The 16,569-nt window shown below is 43.1% G+C and overlaps 2 protein-coding genes and 1 pseudogene across 3 annotated transcripts in view; 1 reads left to right on the top strand and 2 right to left on the bottom strand.

Moving 5' to 3' along the window:
- Positions 1-7,996: 7,996 nt before the first annotated feature.
- On the top strand, positions 7,997-8,115 carry LOC112478971 (annotated as a pseudogene).
- Positions 8,116-10,957: 2,842 nt separating this feature from the next.
- Positions 10,958-15,257, bottom strand: NEU1 (neuraminidase 1). Of its 2 annotated transcripts, XM_006904634.3 has the most exons (6): positions 14,935-15,255; positions 14,289-14,481; positions 13,298-13,560; positions 12,562-12,744; positions 12,156-12,378; positions 10,958-12,058 (listed from the first exon to the last, which is right to left on the bottom strand). In XM_006904634.3, the coding sequence occupies exons 1-6, from the start codon at positions 15,094-15,096 to the stop codon at positions 11,832-11,834; spliced, it is 1,251 nt and encodes a 416-aa protein (XP_006904696.1). In that variant the 5' UTR covers positions 15,097-15,255; the 3' UTR covers positions 10,958-11,831. The 2 variants fall into 2 exon arrangements, with proteins under 2 accessions (XP_006904696.1, XP_015444657.1); XM_015589171.2 differs by lacking the exon at positions 12,562-12,744 and having other exon boundaries at positions 14,935-15,257.
- Positions 15,258-15,606: 349 nt separating this feature from the next.
- Positions 15,607-16,569, bottom strand: part of SLC44A4 (solute carrier family 44 member 4) — an 11,419-nt gene continuing 10,456 nt past the window's right edge. Inside the window, exons 19-20 of the mRNA XM_015588835.2 lie at positions 16,351-16,435; positions 15,607-15,764 (exon numbers count right to left, since the gene is read on the bottom strand). Coding sequence (XP_015444321.1) covers positions 15,646-15,764; positions 16,351-16,435 — 204 coding nt within the window. The 3' untranslated portion in view covers positions 15,607-15,645. The remainder of the gene's footprint in view (positions 15,765-16,350; positions 16,436-16,569) is intronic.

Below are 16,569 nucleotides of genomic sequence, written 5' to 3'. Positions count from 1 at the left end.
TCAACTTATTGGAGCAAAAAACTGCCTAAAAATTTGGGAGTGCTTAAATATCAGCTTTCTCTTCTATACTTTGTTCTAAAAGAAGTGTTTGGTTATATCAAAACGATTCCAATAAAATATTTTGAAGCAAATAAAGTAGATTCTTTAGTCTCATTGAAAACAAGATTGTTCAGATTGTTAAACAAGATTTAGGAAAATGAAAGGTAGTAACCACCAGCGAGGGAGCATTACAGTTGATATTTAGTTGTATCTCTTTACAGGTGTGTACAAGAAACAGCTTGTATGATGCACCGACATTGATGTTAAAGTTTTCTCGATTGATTACCATAGAATTCTAATGTGCTAGAAGTTAGTTTGGGGTTTTTACGATAATATTGACAAAGGCACCTAATTTCTTTTGATGAATTTGTGAAAAGTTGTCCAGATAAGTTTTAAAAGAATATACTAGTGGTTGGGATGGTTTGTTTTACAGGATGAAAAAAATTGTGGAGATGAATGGTAGTCATCATTACTCCAAGTGGTAGTTCTTTTTCTCATCAGTTTCTGTACCTATTGACTTTTTTAACATGATCATTTTTAAATTTTTTCGATTAGAGTTGACAGCATTTTAGTTTCAGGTGTACACCATAGTGATTAGACCTGTAACTTATAAAGTGATGCCTTTGCTTTGTTAAATTCTTGGCACTATATATGGTTATTACATTATTATTGACTGTTTCTTATGCTGCACTTCATATTCCCATGATTATTTTGTAACCTATTTGTACTTAATCCCTTTTTCATCCAGCTCCTCTCCCATCTCGTAATCATCTGTTTCTGTTTTGTTCTTTAGATGCCACATGTGAGATCATATTTTTTTGATTGACTCATCTGGATGTTTCCAGCTTGGTCTCTACTACTTAGTGATAGCAGATTTTTTCTATCCTTTATTTTAATCACATTTGCTAGTTATTTTTTTCTCCTTGAAATTGTTATGTTAATCCTTGAGGATAGGCCATAATGTGGGAACACCTGCTCCCACTGCTATTCTCTGATCAAGATTCCCTGAACTTCAGTCCTTGGCTCAAAACTTTAGGATTAGCCCTGTTTAAAAGAAACATGTTCTCTAGAACATGGTGGGTTAAAATAGGTAATACTTTGCTAAAAATATTAAAACTCTTCACTTGGCTCTATTCTTAAGGCAAGAACCAAACTAGCCTACCAGTTAAGGTTAATTTTGTAGAGGGGGTTGGGACTGGGATGGGATGAGAATAGGAAAAGAATTTGACTGTTTTCCTCCATGGATTTCTGAATTCTTGCGATTAAGTACTAAATGATAGAACGTCCCAAGCACATGATTCTGTTTGCTTCCGGGGTGTCTTTCTGTATCATGATCTTAGCAGCTACTGTGTATTTAGTGCATAGGTCTGTGCTAGGCTTTTTGCATGTTTCACTTCATTGGATCCTTAAAAATCAACCTTGCAAAGTAGGTATTATCTACCCCACTTTACAGGCAAGAAAAAGAAGGGTCAGGGATGTTAAATAATTTTAAAGCTCAGGTAGGAAGTATTAAGGATTAAAATTCATTTGTCTCCAGCGTGTCCACCTAGCTTTAGAACATCACTAATAACAAGTGAACCTGCCCTTGATTCAGTTTCTCTTTTCTACCCAGGAAACCACCCAGCTGAGCTGTGGCTTTATCATTCCCTGACTTTTCTTTATAGTTTTACTCTGCATCCTTAAACAGTATGTTGTTTGGTTTTGTATCTTTGAATTTTATAAATAGATTAATTCCTCATGTAGTTCTGCAACTTGCATTTTTTGGTTCATGTATTTTCCTGTAAATTTAGATTCCACCCTCTATACACATTTCTCTTTATTTTGAATAAAAACTTTGTTTAGGTTGATGGGTGTCTGGGTAGTGTGTATGAGGACTTTTAAAAAACTGCACTTTTTTTTAAAGTGCAGTTTTCTAGGGTGACTATCAACATAGGAAGTATAGGAGACTGGTTAAAATTCTGGAGGGAGACTGGATAGGCTACTGTTTAGCTAAGTTAGCCACGCTCACAATTTCCTCATTTGTAAATGGATAAAAGAGTACCTACCCTTACGGGGTTATTCAGTTTAAAAATATGTAAATGCACTTAAAACTGCCTAGCACACAGCACACCATATTTATGTATTAGACTCATATACTCTAGCTTAGTCATTAACTTACCTAGTCTAGGTAGTACCTCACCCACCCTTCTTTAACCCCTGATATTGCTGTTAGATAGTCAACTTCTTTTCCTCTTTCTAGGGACTCCAGCATTCTGTTTCCCTTATTTGCATGGTCTTCCTCTGGATGTTGGGACCCACATTCCTGTGACAACCCCAGGTATGGGGTGTAAGATTGAGCTCCAGCCATAGTGAAAGTGGTCACGTGAACTTTATTCCAGGCTGGAAAATCGTTTTTCAGTCTTTAGCATCCTTAAGCGCCATGGCTTGCCCTCACTGGGTTTACGATAATTTGATAAACACCCTACCAGCCGTAGGAGTGGAGTAACTTCAGAAGTAAACAGCCCTCCCTCCCAACCCACCAAGCAAATATCCCCATATCTCTCTATAGTTACTCTGAGCAGAGACTGGCCCGCTATCTCAGTCACCTCAGTGAGCCTCCCACAGCCTGGCCTTGGCCTCTCTCAGTCCTCATCCTGGAAATACTCAACTGGCCAGTGCCAGGCCCTCCAGACGACACTTCCACCCTGCTAGTTGCTCAGGCTAGAACCCTTTGAATCTGTTCGAGTCTTCTCTTGTTCTTGCATACTTTATCCAATTTGTTAGCAAATCATGTTGACACTACTTTGAAAAACAAAATCCAACTGCATCTCCCATCACTGCTACTCCACTCCTGGAGGAGCCACCATCAACTCGCCTACATGACTGCAATAGCCTCCTGACTTGTTTGGCTTCCACCCTTGTCCCATTATGGCCTGTCCACACGATAACCAGAGGGTTTCTTTCGAATTATGACTTGGATTTTGTCCCTCCCCTGCATAAAATCCTGCAATGGCTCTCATCTCAGTGAGTGCCCGTCTTTAGAAGGACCATCTAACAAGGACCCCACAGTCTAGCTCTGTTATCTGTGACCTTATCGCCTACTCTCCCGCTCTGTTACAGCCACAAGGCATGAAGCCAGGAGCTGGTGGCCACTCCTGTTCAGGGAGTAAAGTTTGCCCACTGGCTGGGGTCAGCCAAATGCCTTGGTCTGTGGGCTAGATCCAAACTTGTGCCAGCAGAGCTTATGGTTGTAATTTAGGTTGTGGGGAAATCCTAGAGCCAAGAAATAAACTTACAAACTTTTGGACATTGCTTGTAGGAATGTGACTATACAATACCTTTGGAAAAACAATTTGGTGATATCAAATATGATGAAGCACCTCTTTACTCAGCATTTCCTCTTCTGGTAATACATCCTAAACAAACACATGCAAATGCAGGATTGAGGTACTCAAAAGTCCTTGGTAGTAGTGTTTGTAATGGAAAAAAGGAAACAACCGAAGTGTTCTCCAGGAGAAAAGTGGACAAATTGTGGTATATTCATAAAATCTAATACCATAGAGCAGTGATGTGTTACATGTAGCAGTGGTATGATTAATGCATTAGCATGGATTAATCTCAAAATGTGAAGAAAAAGACAAGTCACAGAAGAATACATATATGATTTGTAATGTTTAAAAAGAGCTGAATAATATATTTAAATATAGTAAAAGCAGAAGTGCACAGGATTGTTAAATGCTAATATCAGTACAGTATCTGAGCTGTCTAAAGGGGGTGGGTAGGGAGAGTGATACAGTCAAGGAGGTGTATATGGGAGCTCATGGTATGATTTTTTTCACGTTTTTGTGTGTCTGAACTATTACTAACCTAAGAACATGTTTGAGGACCTGTGAATATCAAAGGGCTGGACAATGGCAAAAACTGTCACCCCACAGGGACACCGCCAGACTCCGGAGCTCACCTATGGAGCTCCCTTGAAAGACAACTGTTCCTAAGGTGAACCAGGATCAAAAACACTGGGCCATCCACTCCCACAGGAACAAATCAGTAGGCACAATAACAGGTGACTGCTGCTAAAAAACTCAAGAAATAGCACTCTTGGAGGCTGATAATGGTCAAAGATGAAAGAATCTATTATGCAGGAACAGCACTATAAAGAAAGAGCAGACAGTTATGGGAAAAAATTGAAGCAAGTAGAAATTCTAGAATTAGAATGAATATACAAGAAGGACAATAAACACGTTAAATAACAGATCAGCTGAAGAGAGAACTAGTGAATTAGAAGAAATAATGTGGAGTAAACAGATGAATAATATGAAAAGTAAGTTAAATGAAGGATGGAATGAGATGTTCCAACCTTTGACACGGCTTATGTAGAGCTGCCTTCACCTCTCTGTTACAATGCTGCAGCCATAATAATCACAGGTGCCATCTTTAACTCTGCCCAGTGGTATATGGGGGTATCAGGCTTTGAGCAGCTCAGGGCCATCTGTTTATTGCAGTATTTTCTCATCCATTAACATTCTACTTTTCCAGGATTGTGTTTTGATTGTTGTGTTATTTCCCAAAGAATAAGGAAAACAGATTATCTTAAGGGTAAAAGTACGTGCTGACTCTTTAAACGTTATATTGCCTCCAGTCAGGTGAACTTCAGATGGAAACAGGTCACGTTCTAGGTTATTGCCTGTCATTAAACCATTAAGATTTTTAAAATGTAGTGCAGATAGAAATGTCAGCCAATTATCTTCAGTAATGTGCTGATATCAGGTAATAAATAGAAGGGGAGCAGTCTCTAAAGGGCCTTGCAACCAGGGCAGGTACCACCCAGAACACGGAGCTGCCCTTTCCTAGCAGCACAAAAGGAGTGGCTGTGTGCCACACTAGGTTGATTTCTCTTAAAGGAAGCTGTGCAACTGTTATAAAAAATTACTTTTTAAACTTTTTATTATGAAACTTAAAAAAGTAAGAAAAATGTAAAGAACACCCATTATAGTCACTACCTAAATCCAACAATTGTCGACACTTCCATATTTGAAGATATAGCAAAAATATATTAAACTACATACATATATGCACATATATACATTTATATTATATATATTATCTATATACAGTTGACCCTTGAACAAGATTAGCAACATGGGGTTGAATGGCACGAGTCCACATATATGTGAATTTTTTTCAATAAATATTGTAAATGTATTTTCTCATGATTTTCTTGGTAACATTCTTTAGTTTATTGTAAGAATATAGTATATAATACATATACAAAATATGTGTTAATTGACTGTTTACGTTATTGGTAAGGTCAACAGGAGGCTATTAGTTAAGTTTTGGGGGGAGTCAAAAGTTATATGTGGGTTTTTGACTGTAGGGGGTTGGTACCCCTAACTCCTGTGTTGTTCAAGAATCAATTGTATATATTTGGCAGACTTGTTTCAAAATGAATTACAGAGATCCTGATGTTTTATCCCTAAATACTTCAGCATGCATACCTACAATATAACAGCATTCATCTACAATCCACAATACTAATTATACCTAAGAAAATTAGTAATTCCTAATATTAATACTTAATTTATATTCAAAACTGTTCCCAAATGTCTTTTATGGTAGCTGTTTTTTTAAAGATCCAGTATCCAATCAAGGATCAAGTACTTCATTTCACTGTTAGTCTTATGATTCAAGAACCACCTTCTTTTCTTTCTGTGACATTGATCTTTTGAAGAGACTAGGCCATTTTTCTTACAGAATGTTCCACATGTCGGATTCGTCTTACTGTGCTCTCTTGGTATTTTTAACTTGTTCTTCAATCTTCTGCATTTTCTTTAAAACTGAAAGTTACACCTAAAGGTCTAATTAGATTCTGGTTACATGGTTTGGGTAAGAATACTTCATGAATGACACTATGTAGTAGTTTTTTGTGGCTGCTATAACAAATTATGAATTTGGTGGTTTAAAAAAACAGATTTATTCCCTTTCACTTCGGGAAGCCAGAAATCCAAAACGGTTTCACTGGGCCAAAATCAGCTTTTACAGGGTCTTGTCCCCTCCAGAGACTAGGGAAGAATCTGTTCCTTGTCTCTTCCAGCTTCTGGTGGCTCCTGGCATGCCTTGATTTGTGGCTACATCAATCCGATCTCATATTGCCTCCTCTTCACTGTGTATTTCGAATCTTCCTCTGCCTCCCTTTTATAACTATATATGTGATTGTATTTGGGGTTTGCCCGGGTCATCCAAGATAATCTCTCCATTGCAAGATCCTTGATTTAATCACATCTGCAAAACCTTTTTCCTTGTATAAAGTCACATTCACAGATTTCAAGGGAAAAGGATGTGGATATCTCCTGGGGAATCATTTTTTAGTCTACCCCATGCTATGTACTCTACAATGCCCTATATCAGGGGATCATAATGTCTACTTATTCCATTATTCTTGATCTCAGTTTGATCACTCAGGTAAAGTAATGACCCCCAGAACTCTTCATTGTAGAAGTACTTTCCCCCTTCTTCTGATTGGTAAAATTGTGATAATTCTTTGACATCATATGAATGAATATCCAGTTTCCCAACAAACTTTAATAATTTTAGCATCCATTGATGATCTTTCCCTGTATAGAGGAGGGAAAAATTTCCTTTGACCCCCATAGGGTCCCTGTCTAGGTCTAAAAATTAACAAAGACAGATTAACAGGAGAAAAACATACAAATGTGTTTCATATAAGTTTTACATGACATGGGAGCCTTAATAAGGAATGAAGACCCAAAGAAATGGTGAAATCCACTGGCATTTATGTTAGGTCGAACAGACAGGCAGTTGTGAAAAAGTGACTAACCTATGTGGGGAGGCTAAATGAAGATAAGAATTATTTTAGCAAGGCTGTTTGGATAGAAGTTTTAAATTTCTCATCCTTGACAAAAAGAATGTCTTCCTTTCTGCTGGAGAGGGTACCTTTCAAATGGGAGATTTATCTCCTGCTTTCAGGAAGAAAAAGGAAGGTCAGAGTGTCCTTCTTGCACTTGCTGTTTCTCAAGTGCCTTTAGCTCAAAGTAATCAATATGCTATTAGCATATTTTGGGGTGACATGCTGTGAACTTCTTTACCTGAGTTAATTATTTAAGTTTGTAAAATGATGGTTTTCTAATTTGATTATTTTTTCCCCGTGCTTATTAGCTGACATTCTTCTGGAAAATAAGTAATAAATAAGTCATCTTTCATCAATTGGTACTTTGTCTAACCTGAATTACTTGTTCTAACTGCAAAGGCAGGATAAATGATTCATTGTTTTTCTTTATTTATAGTATTGTATATGTAAGGAGTTGCTACAAAGTCTCCTCCAATGGTAGGAAATGAATTTCACCTCTTTTTTGTATACATGGGTGCAAGAAATTCCCCTGTGGTCCCTCTGACTTTATCAAATGCCCTGCTGAGACCCAGACATACGGACACACTGGCATTCCTCTGATCTCTCTTTTTAGAACTGTGGTCAAGGAACTGCCATTAAGGTTGGCATGACATTCTCAGTGAACCTATGTTAGTCCCTGGATGTTGCTCTCTACCAGGCTTCCACCTGCAAGAGCATCTCAGCATTTCCAGGGATTCCAAATATCAGAGCCAAGCATGGTAGAAGTCAAACATCACACATCTGTTAAATTGGTTAATTGATAGGAATATAGCAAAGTCAGCTGGGCTTGGAGTCTGCAGCAAAAGCTGATTATAGATCTCCACTCCTCCCTCCACCCTCACCCTTTCTTGATGCACACTGGGATCATTTGCTCAGGACACCACCATCTGTGTGGCTCTATATTTGCCAAGTTAGTCAGAGTTCTCCATTTATCTTTTTCCTTCTGTTTTATTTGTTGTAAAATATATAATATGTACAAAAGTGTATCTGGTAATTATGTACAATTTAAAGAAGACTAATAAACAATATGTATTCACCAATATGTATTCACAGAGCTTAAGATCTGGTACCATAGTCTACGGCCATGCTACCCTGAACAAGCCCGATCTTGTCTGATCTTCTAAGCTAAGCAAGGTTGGGCCTGGTTAGTACTTGGATGGGAGACCACCTAGGAAGAGCAGGTGCTGTAGGCATAAAAAATAAAATAAAATAATAAGGGATTGTAAGCTGACAAGTCCTTGCAATCTGTGAGGTCAACCAAGGGTTGCCTCACCTAAGGGAGAAAAAATATCTTGTACCATTAAACTTGTAGCTTGCTGATTTGGAGGTCACAGGAAATGTGATTTCTGGCCCCAGTCCTCCAGGTGTGAACTTTTCTTTCTTTTCTTTTTTCTCCATCAAGAACAAAGACAGAGGTCACTTTACTCAACTGAAGATGTGGCCCGTTGTTACTTTACTTACAAAGAGGCAGACAGCCTTTGAGCTGTAATAAATCTGACCAGAAGTAACCTCACAGGGTGATCTGATCATAGATTTCTAACTGAGCAGGTCATAGTGGGTAGCCACATCCCAGGCATATAACTTCTTTAGTGATTTATCTTTGCCTTAAGCAAGCCCCGTCCATTGTTTCTGTGCATCTAGGTTAACATACATTTGAAACACCTCTTTCTCAGACCCCTCTGAAGCATAACCAACCTCAGGAGAGCACACACTCTTGGTAACTATCCTGTAATCTAATCCTCGCTTTGCTTTCTCCCACCTTTACCTAATCTTTCTTGTGTTTCCTCCTTAATTTCAAATGTATAAAAGAAACTGCAAAACTGTCATTCTTTGGAGCATTTGAGATCTTGCTTCCTGGCAATGTCACCAGTTTGGCTCACATAAAATCTTATAAAAATTCTCTACTGGTTTAGATGTTCTTATGTTGACATTACCCATCTTGGACTTGTCTTTTCTCCTATATTAAGCACCTACCATCGCCAGGTATTGTGGTGGGCATTCAAGATGCCTGAGAAAACAGGCAGGTTTGGTTCCTGCCAGCTCTTATGGTTATTGGTTTCTTTAGACACGATTTCTTCTGTTAAAAGTTTCTCTTTTGAGATTTTTTCCTTCAATGTTTTGAAATCGATGCTTCTTCAGTCCAGGTTAACTAAGAGAATGTTCCTCAAAGTGCAATCCAGGGACCCCAGCATTAGAGTCTCCTGCAGTTCCTATTACAAATGCAAAGTCTTGGACTGATTCTAGAGATACTGGACTGGCAGGTCTGGGGTAGGGCTCAGGGCTCTGGTTTATAATGAGCTCTGCCCCACCCCCTCCTCAGGAGGAGGTCCTTCCTCAAGGGTCCTCTTTCTTAGCTCAGGGTTCTTGGCTATGAGGAAAGAACATAGTCACTTTCTCAAAAGACTCCTACCACTTCTACTTCACAAAGCTCATGGGTCATGCATGGTATTTCCTCTCTTCCCTCCACTATTTCGGGTAAATAATATTGTCAGCAAGACTGTCAGATGTGTAATTTTTAGTGGTTGTTAAACAGCAGATGTCCCAGTTGCTGCAATTCTTCTTTGCATCATATCTATTTTGTGATCTGTGTTAGAAAAGCAGACTCCACAACCATGCTGCCTGTTTCTCTCCTTGTTCTTTTTCTCTTACATGTCCCCCTGCTTCCTCCTGTGGGCCCACAGGTTCTGCCTCCACATGTGCCTCCTGTGTAGTAACAACGTGGTTTATGGCCAGGGCAAAGTATTTTATCAGTTTACTCCGAGAACTGGCAATTAAAGAGGGATATTTAGCACTTATTCTGCCTTTCCCATACAAACCATGCTTTAGGATAACCCAACAGCCTTGAAGAGGACAAGCCGTTTTTTACTGAAGAATTGCAGCTAATAAATGAGGACAAAACAACAGAATTTTAAAATCAACACTTCATACCCCTCATTAAATAATTGATTCAGGTAAAATTCATCTGTAGATGAAATTGTCAGTTGGAAGGTTGACAGGGGAACCTTACAAAGGAGGGATCAAGCTATGGCCACCTGAACCCACTGCTCAACCTTTTCTTTACTCACAGGGTAGGACAGTACTTGCCTCCTGTCCTGGGGCGGGGGCGGGCAGTGCAAGAAGCACACAGCACCTGTGAAGAAATCTTGTCCCCTCAAATGGAATCTGAATCCAATTAAAACTTCAGGTTTGTTAACTGGAAATATAAGGAACAGAGAAAGAAGTAAATGATACTCTGAAGACATAACCGATGAATCCAGAGTGGAACAAATGATCCTATTTCTGTGTAGATGGTATGAAAAAAGGGGGCAGTAGGACTACTGTAAGTTAAACTTAGGAGACATCGAAATGCAATGTGTAGATTTTCTTTGGATCCTGATTTGAACGGGTCTACTAAGTCATTTTTGAGACACAATGAAATTTGAACATGGACTGGTTATTGGGTGATACCACAGCATTATTATTCATGTTTTGGGTGTGCGATGGTTATATAATAAATGCTGTTTAAAAGAATGAGATGAATACTTAAGAACGAAGGGGTTAATGTCATGAGGTGTGGGATTGGCTTTAAAATACTTCAGCAAAGGAAAGGAGTAGAAAAAAGGATCAGAAGCAACATGGCAACATCTTGATAACTGTTGAAACTGGATGTTTGGTACATGGGGCTCATTAAGCTATTTACTTTTGAGTGTTTTTGAAAATGTCTACAAATGAAAAAATTGAAGGAATGCATTATTGATCACAAATTATGGATAAAATATAATAAAATAAAATTATACCATGTATTCACATACAGTGGGATTATTCCACTTTTTTCATCAGTAGAATAAATTACCCTAACATTTCCTAGAGAAGCAGTTGAAAGTGAAACCTCTAACTGCAGATGAATGTAGCCTTCATCCCTCTATCTGAAAGACATTCTTACCACCTCATCTAGGCATTGTATTTTGTTTCCAAGTGGAGGAAAGCTGTGGCTCTCCCACCACCTACAGCTGCCCAGGTTCTTTTCTCAGCATCTGCTTTAGGATGAAGATGCTGTTTCTTTTCTCAAAATTTGTGTTTATTCTCTAACAAGCTGGCTTGGGAAGAGGCTTCCCATCTGCATTGTACACACCTGCTTCCTGCCTTGTGGAGGACAGCACCCCACTCATTTTAGAAATACAAAACAGAGCAGATTTTTAAATATATTTGAGGGTCCCCCTCCCACTCTGCATTACACCAGTGAAGATCAATCTGTTTTTCTGGGCTAAGAAAGAACGTGAAAGGGAAAGAAGTACTTGATTTGCCAAAGTCAGATTTTCAGAGGCCATAAGCACATTAGCTTCCTCCCCAGCTCATTCCCAGCCTCATGGTGTACATGAGGCACACAGACATGAAGATGGGCACTGACCAAACCACAGACTGCACATGTTCATTGTCCTTCATTAAAAACGTTCTGTTACAAACATTTTGATTCATAATAGTAAAGGTAGGTGGTGCATCTACTTTCTTACCCTGAAAGCAAACATCCTGCCCTCCCAGGACCTTCACCAATCTTCTCCAAAGCCAGTACCTTACCTCAAAGAGGAAGCTCAGCCTTCCCCAATTCCCTGAGTTCACATTATTCAATTCTAAAGGCTCACCTAACCCTGCCCAAGAAAAAGGATCAATTATTGTCCTGGGTGAGAAGAAAGGGTAAGGGGGCCAGACCCAGTGATGTGGAAAGGAAATGCTCCCAGGTGGGGGCAGAACTTCCTGTGCGGGAGTAGAAGACAGGCTTTTAGTCCTAACGGAGTTATTTCCCTGTCAAAGAAAAGTTGATTTTGCAAAAGGCTAGGGTCTAAATGAAGGTGAAACTGTCTTTTAGGCATCTTTAGCCCATGGTCCTGAAGGCTGAGTCCAGTGTCTTCTACCCTTGTGGCAGGTGTACAGCTCAGAGCGTCCCATATATGCTGACTTTGGCCAGGGAGATGCTCTCTGTGTAGTGGTTCCGGCCTTTCTCATACAGGATGAAGAGCTGGGGGGCCTGGTTCTCCCTGCCCACACTGTCCTCCAGTGCTGCCAATGATGAGTAGCCACTGGGCCCTGGCCAGAGCTGGACCGTCTCTTTCCGCCATGAGGTACCATTGCTGAAGCTCCAGCGCAGGGTCAGGTTCACTCCTAGAGACAGCAGCAGAGTCAGGGAAGGATAGTCTCTGCCTAGGCCTTCTCCAGACAACAGGGGCTCCCCCACCCACACCATCTGGCAGACACTCACGGAACTCTGGATGGGCTGGGTTGGAGAAGAAGACAATGCCGGAGCTGGTGGCTACAGCTCCTGCAGCTACAACAGGGTCCACGAGCTCGGGGTCAAAGGTTACATCACGGGGCCTCAGTGTATCACAGCCATCGTAGCTGCGAAGGACGATTCGGCAGTGGCAGTGATAGTTGTTCTGGTTCCGGGCATTGATTACAACTGAGCCATCTGGGAGCTCATAGGGCTAAGGAGAGAGAACAGGACTTCAGGAAGATCCAGGCAGGGGGCCCGGCAAAGAGCCCTGTCCCTGAGGAAGCAAGGCTGGGTGGCACAAAGCTGGGAGCCAGACTCTGGGTCTGTGAGTGAAAAGGTACTCTGGAGGACAGGGCAAGTGGAGTGGGTGGGAAACAGCCCATTGACTCCCGACCTGGCACTCATCGGGGTTGAAATCATTTTCCCGCTTCGGCTGGCCATAAGGGATGCCGCTGACCCCACTGCCATAGTGCCAGGAGGCACCATGGTCATCACTGAGGAGGCAGAAGACCCCATCCCGCTCCAGTGTCCCATGGCCACACACGATGAGTCGACCCTTCTGTGGCTCCCGCTGTTTCTGTGGGAAAGGGAGCTGGGTGTTACAGAGAGAGACACTGAGGTAGGCTCAGAGAAGGGGAAGGGGAACCCATGACCTCCTAAGTGTGAAGACACATCTGGTCCCCTCTAGTTCTGTCCTTGCTTGCTGAGGGTCCCAGAAGGATCTCACAGCCACTGCCTGAATTAAGACGCTCTTTTGGAGAACAAGCTCCTTTGGGACATCCAGGGCATATGCTGGACAGGTTGTGCACAGGACGAAGGGGCCCAGCTGGGATGGGAGCTTAAACCCAACCTGTGCTCAACCACCAAGCTTTGCACCATGGCACACACTTGTGTCTGCCCAAAGGGGTGTTTTTTTCTAATTTGCACAGGCACCACATGGATTAGTACAGATGGGAAGTTCCATCTTCCCGTGGTAAGGTGTTCCTCCCAGGATATCCCTTTATTACAAGGGATCCCATCTAAGACAGAAACTCTGACTTCACGAGACCTTCACCCTGGGAAGGAGTCCATTTAGGGGCATCTCCCAAACTCTACAAGGCAGCCCCCTCCACCAGTCTCAGGACAGAGACCTGAATGCCAGAGCCCGGTCCAGGGGCAAACATCTCAGTGCCGATATCCAAGGAGAGGTTCCGGGGAGGGCTCCAGGAAACACCATCGTCCTTGCTCCATACCAACATGGTGGAGGCTACCTGGCAGCCAGTCTTGTGAGCACACAGGGAGTAGAAAAGGAATACTACTCCTGTATCAATATCGCTCACCACTGCCCCTAGGTTCAGCCCATCAGGGGTCTCCCCATCATCCACAATGAATGCTGTAGGAGACCACGTGCTGCCTGAAGAAAAAAGGGAAGAAACCCAGGATGAGCACTCTTGAAGTGCCCTTTCTACCCCTCCCTGTAACCTTCACTTCCTACTAGGGACCCAAGACCTTACAATGGCTCCAGGGCCTATAAGGCCTGCCCTTCCTTACCTTTTTGACCTTAACTATTTTGCTCTCACTCACTCCATCCAGCCATATACAGACTCCTCTTTATTCCTCAAACACTTCCTTACTCGAGGCCTTTGCACATCTGCCTGGTGTACTCCTCCTCCAGGCTTACTCGGCCACCTCCTTTGAGTCTTTGCTTAAATGTTACCTACTGAAAATTATAATCAACCTCCAGCACTCCCCATACCTCTTATCCTGTTTTATTTTTCTTCATTGCATTTATCGCCTTTCAACACAAAAATACATTTACTTATTTATTATGCTTATTGTCTGTCTCCTCCCAATAGAATATAAACCCTGTGACAGCAGGGATTTTTTGCTGTTTTGTTCATAACTATATTCACAGAACCTAGAATAGTGCCAGGTATACGGTAAGTGCTCACTGAAGGAATGTTCAACTCCTTGGTGATTCCAATTTCCAGATCACTGCCCTGGACACCTTCTCTCCTTAGGTTACCTCTCCTTCTCAGGAACCGAGGCTTCCAGCCCTCTAAGTTCCCCTACGTCAAAGCGTGTCAGGCTCCCCACCCATCCAATCTAACACCAGCTCTTGTCACCCAGGAATCTTTATACCCTGGTCCATGGACCTCCGCAGAGCAATGAACTTGGCTCCCTCATCAGACGTGGACATTTTTCTGGCCTCAGCAAAGGCAAGGAGAGTGCCCCGAGGAGTGGCTGTGATGAGCGGGATGCGGAAGGTGTCCACAGAGCCGATCTTCCTCCCGCTCACCCACAGCAGCTGCTCCATGGTCACCAGCGGCTGAACCTGCGAAGGGAAGAGGAAGGGTCAACACGGACGAACTTGACTTGGGGTTTTAGGACGGATGAATAGCGGCTCAGAGTCAGGTTCCCCTGGAAGAGGCAGGGTGAAGGTGATCTCGATAGGGGGCGGGGATCCCAGAACAAGGAAGGGGAATCCAGAGGAGAGTTTGGAGGGAAGCTGGGGCCTTGGAGCGGCGGAGGGGCTACGAGGGGGAAAAGGTGCCCTCGGGAAGAAGAGGGGACTTCAAAAGGGGAAGGAGCTCGAATGAGGAGGAAGAGGAGGAAGACAAGGGCCTGAAGACATAGAGGGCTGGGAGCAGATAGAGGAAACAAGGTCCCGCAGAGAACATTCAAACGCCGGCGGAGGAAAGGGAGTTCAATAGCCCGCTACTAGCGGACAAGCAGAAACAGACAGCCCGAGTGGGTCCGGGGTAGCGCTATGCGAGCGGTGACTCACCATACTGAAGTCTTTCTCTGCCCTAGCCCCGAATACTGCCGCAGACAACAGCAACAAGAAGTTCACAGCAAATACCTGAACCCTACAGACTCCCCTATACCCCAGCATCCGCGGTCCCCCATGTCTGCCCAGGAGTACTGTGCGGGGTCGTTCCGCTGTCATCTCTACTCCGTGGCGACCGCAACACTGGCCGTCAGGACTAAATCGGGGCTGGAGTCAGTCAGCTGACCCCGACCCTCTAAACTCTCAGGTGTCACACACCCCTTCCCCCCAGCAACACGTCCCACGCCTAGTCACTGCGCTTCCGCGATTCTAATTGGTCCTCTCACACTCCGACTCCACGTGACCCTTCGGCGCTTCCAAGGTAGCTCTTCCTATTGGCCCTCTTTGAAGCCCGGACGCGCGTGACCCAGGAGGGAAGCGTATTGGCTGGGGTGAAGAAGGGGCCGGCATTACTCCCCAGGAGCCTTATGATTGGCCACGGCAGCTGGGGCGCGTCGCAGGGGCGGGGGCGTATTTTAAAGTGCCAGGCGGGGAGAAAAGGGTAGCTTTTCGAGGAGAGAATGAAAGCAGTACCAAACTTTTTGAGAAAACAAAACATCAATCTTTAATAAAGTATTTTACTACAAAATCAAGATCTGAAAGGCGGAATGAAGCTAGGAGGCTGTACATGCGGGGTGCAGCCCCGGGTTAAGGCCGCGTCTCTCTCTCTCACTTCTTCCTCTTGTCCCCTGGGGGCGTCTCGTTCTTCTTGCCTAGAATCTTCAGAAGGGCCTTGGACATGTAGTAGGGCCGATCCGGCGAGCCGTCGTTCCGCTCCAGGTCTTCCACTGAGCCACGACATAAACAAGTTAGAGTGGACCCTGGGGGCCTCCGCACTCCCGGGAAAATCCCGGAATGAGAGACAAGCCGTCGGGTTTCTAGACTGTATACCACCAATGGCTGTTTTGGGGGACAGGTTTTGTAATTTTCTAGGTAGGTTATGTAGTCTCAGTTTCCTTATCTGTAAAGTGGGGTCAGTAATAGTATATTTCATAGCCTGATAAGGATTAAGGGAAAAAAATACCTGTCTATTACTAAAGCCTGAATGGATGTATACAGGATAAGAAAATCCTTGCTCACTACAGCCACCTGCTGGGAAGTCTCATGAGGATTACTTCTACCCGAAGTTTCCTGCGGGATGATACCAGGTGGCCTCTCCCCTGGGAGGCTCTATCTTGGAGCAGACCACCAACCTAGAAGCTAACTTCTCCCTCCTTTCCCCAAACTCTTGGCCTGAGGATATCAGAAGAGGCTCCCTTTGGCTTTGACTCCTTTAACTCAAAAAGTTACTATTTCGAAAAGCACCAAGTCCTCAAAAAAGCCTGAACTGGCCTGTACCTTGATGTTGGGAGAGGTGATAGAAGGGTCACTCACAGAAACAGAGGAAGAGTGTGTCCACACACATGCCAAAAACACTGAAGAAGCCACTGGCAATGACATAAGCTCCCAGGATGGAGGTCTGGAAGACACAAGCCTGTTATGATTGCTTTGGGGAGTTAAGGGGGTAAGGCAGAGAGTGGGGGGGGGGCGGTCACTCACCATGATAGGCAGCCAGTAATAGTTGAGGTGGGGGCCCCCAAAGTTTTTACCCAG

Source organism: Pteropus alecto, unplaced genomic scaffold, assembly GCF_000325575.1.
Source record: "Pteropus alecto unplaced genomic scaffold, ASM32557v1 scaffold400, whole genome shotgun sequence".
Taxonomy (NCBI): Eukaryota; Metazoa; Chordata; class Mammalia; order Chiroptera; family Pteropodidae; genus Pteropus; species Pteropus alecto.
The sequence above is the reverse complement of the archived record's forward strand: the minus strand, read 5'-3'. Positions and strand labels throughout refer to the sequence as shown.

Bases quoted from the DNA above. Each gene is read 5' to 3' on its own strand.
- NEU1 (XM_006904634.3), bottom strand. From the start codon at position 15,096: ATGACAGCGGAACGACCCCGCACAGTACTCCTGGGCAGACATGGGGGA. The intron at 12,745-13,297 runs GTCTCTGTCCTG...CCTTTCCCACAG, and splicing joins GACCGGGCTCTGGCATTCAG to AAACAGCGGGAGCCACAGAA. The intron at 12,059-12,155 runs GTGAGTGTCTGC...TGCTGTCTCTAG, and splicing joins CCCAGCCCATCCAGAGTTCC to GAGTGAACCTGACCCTGCGC.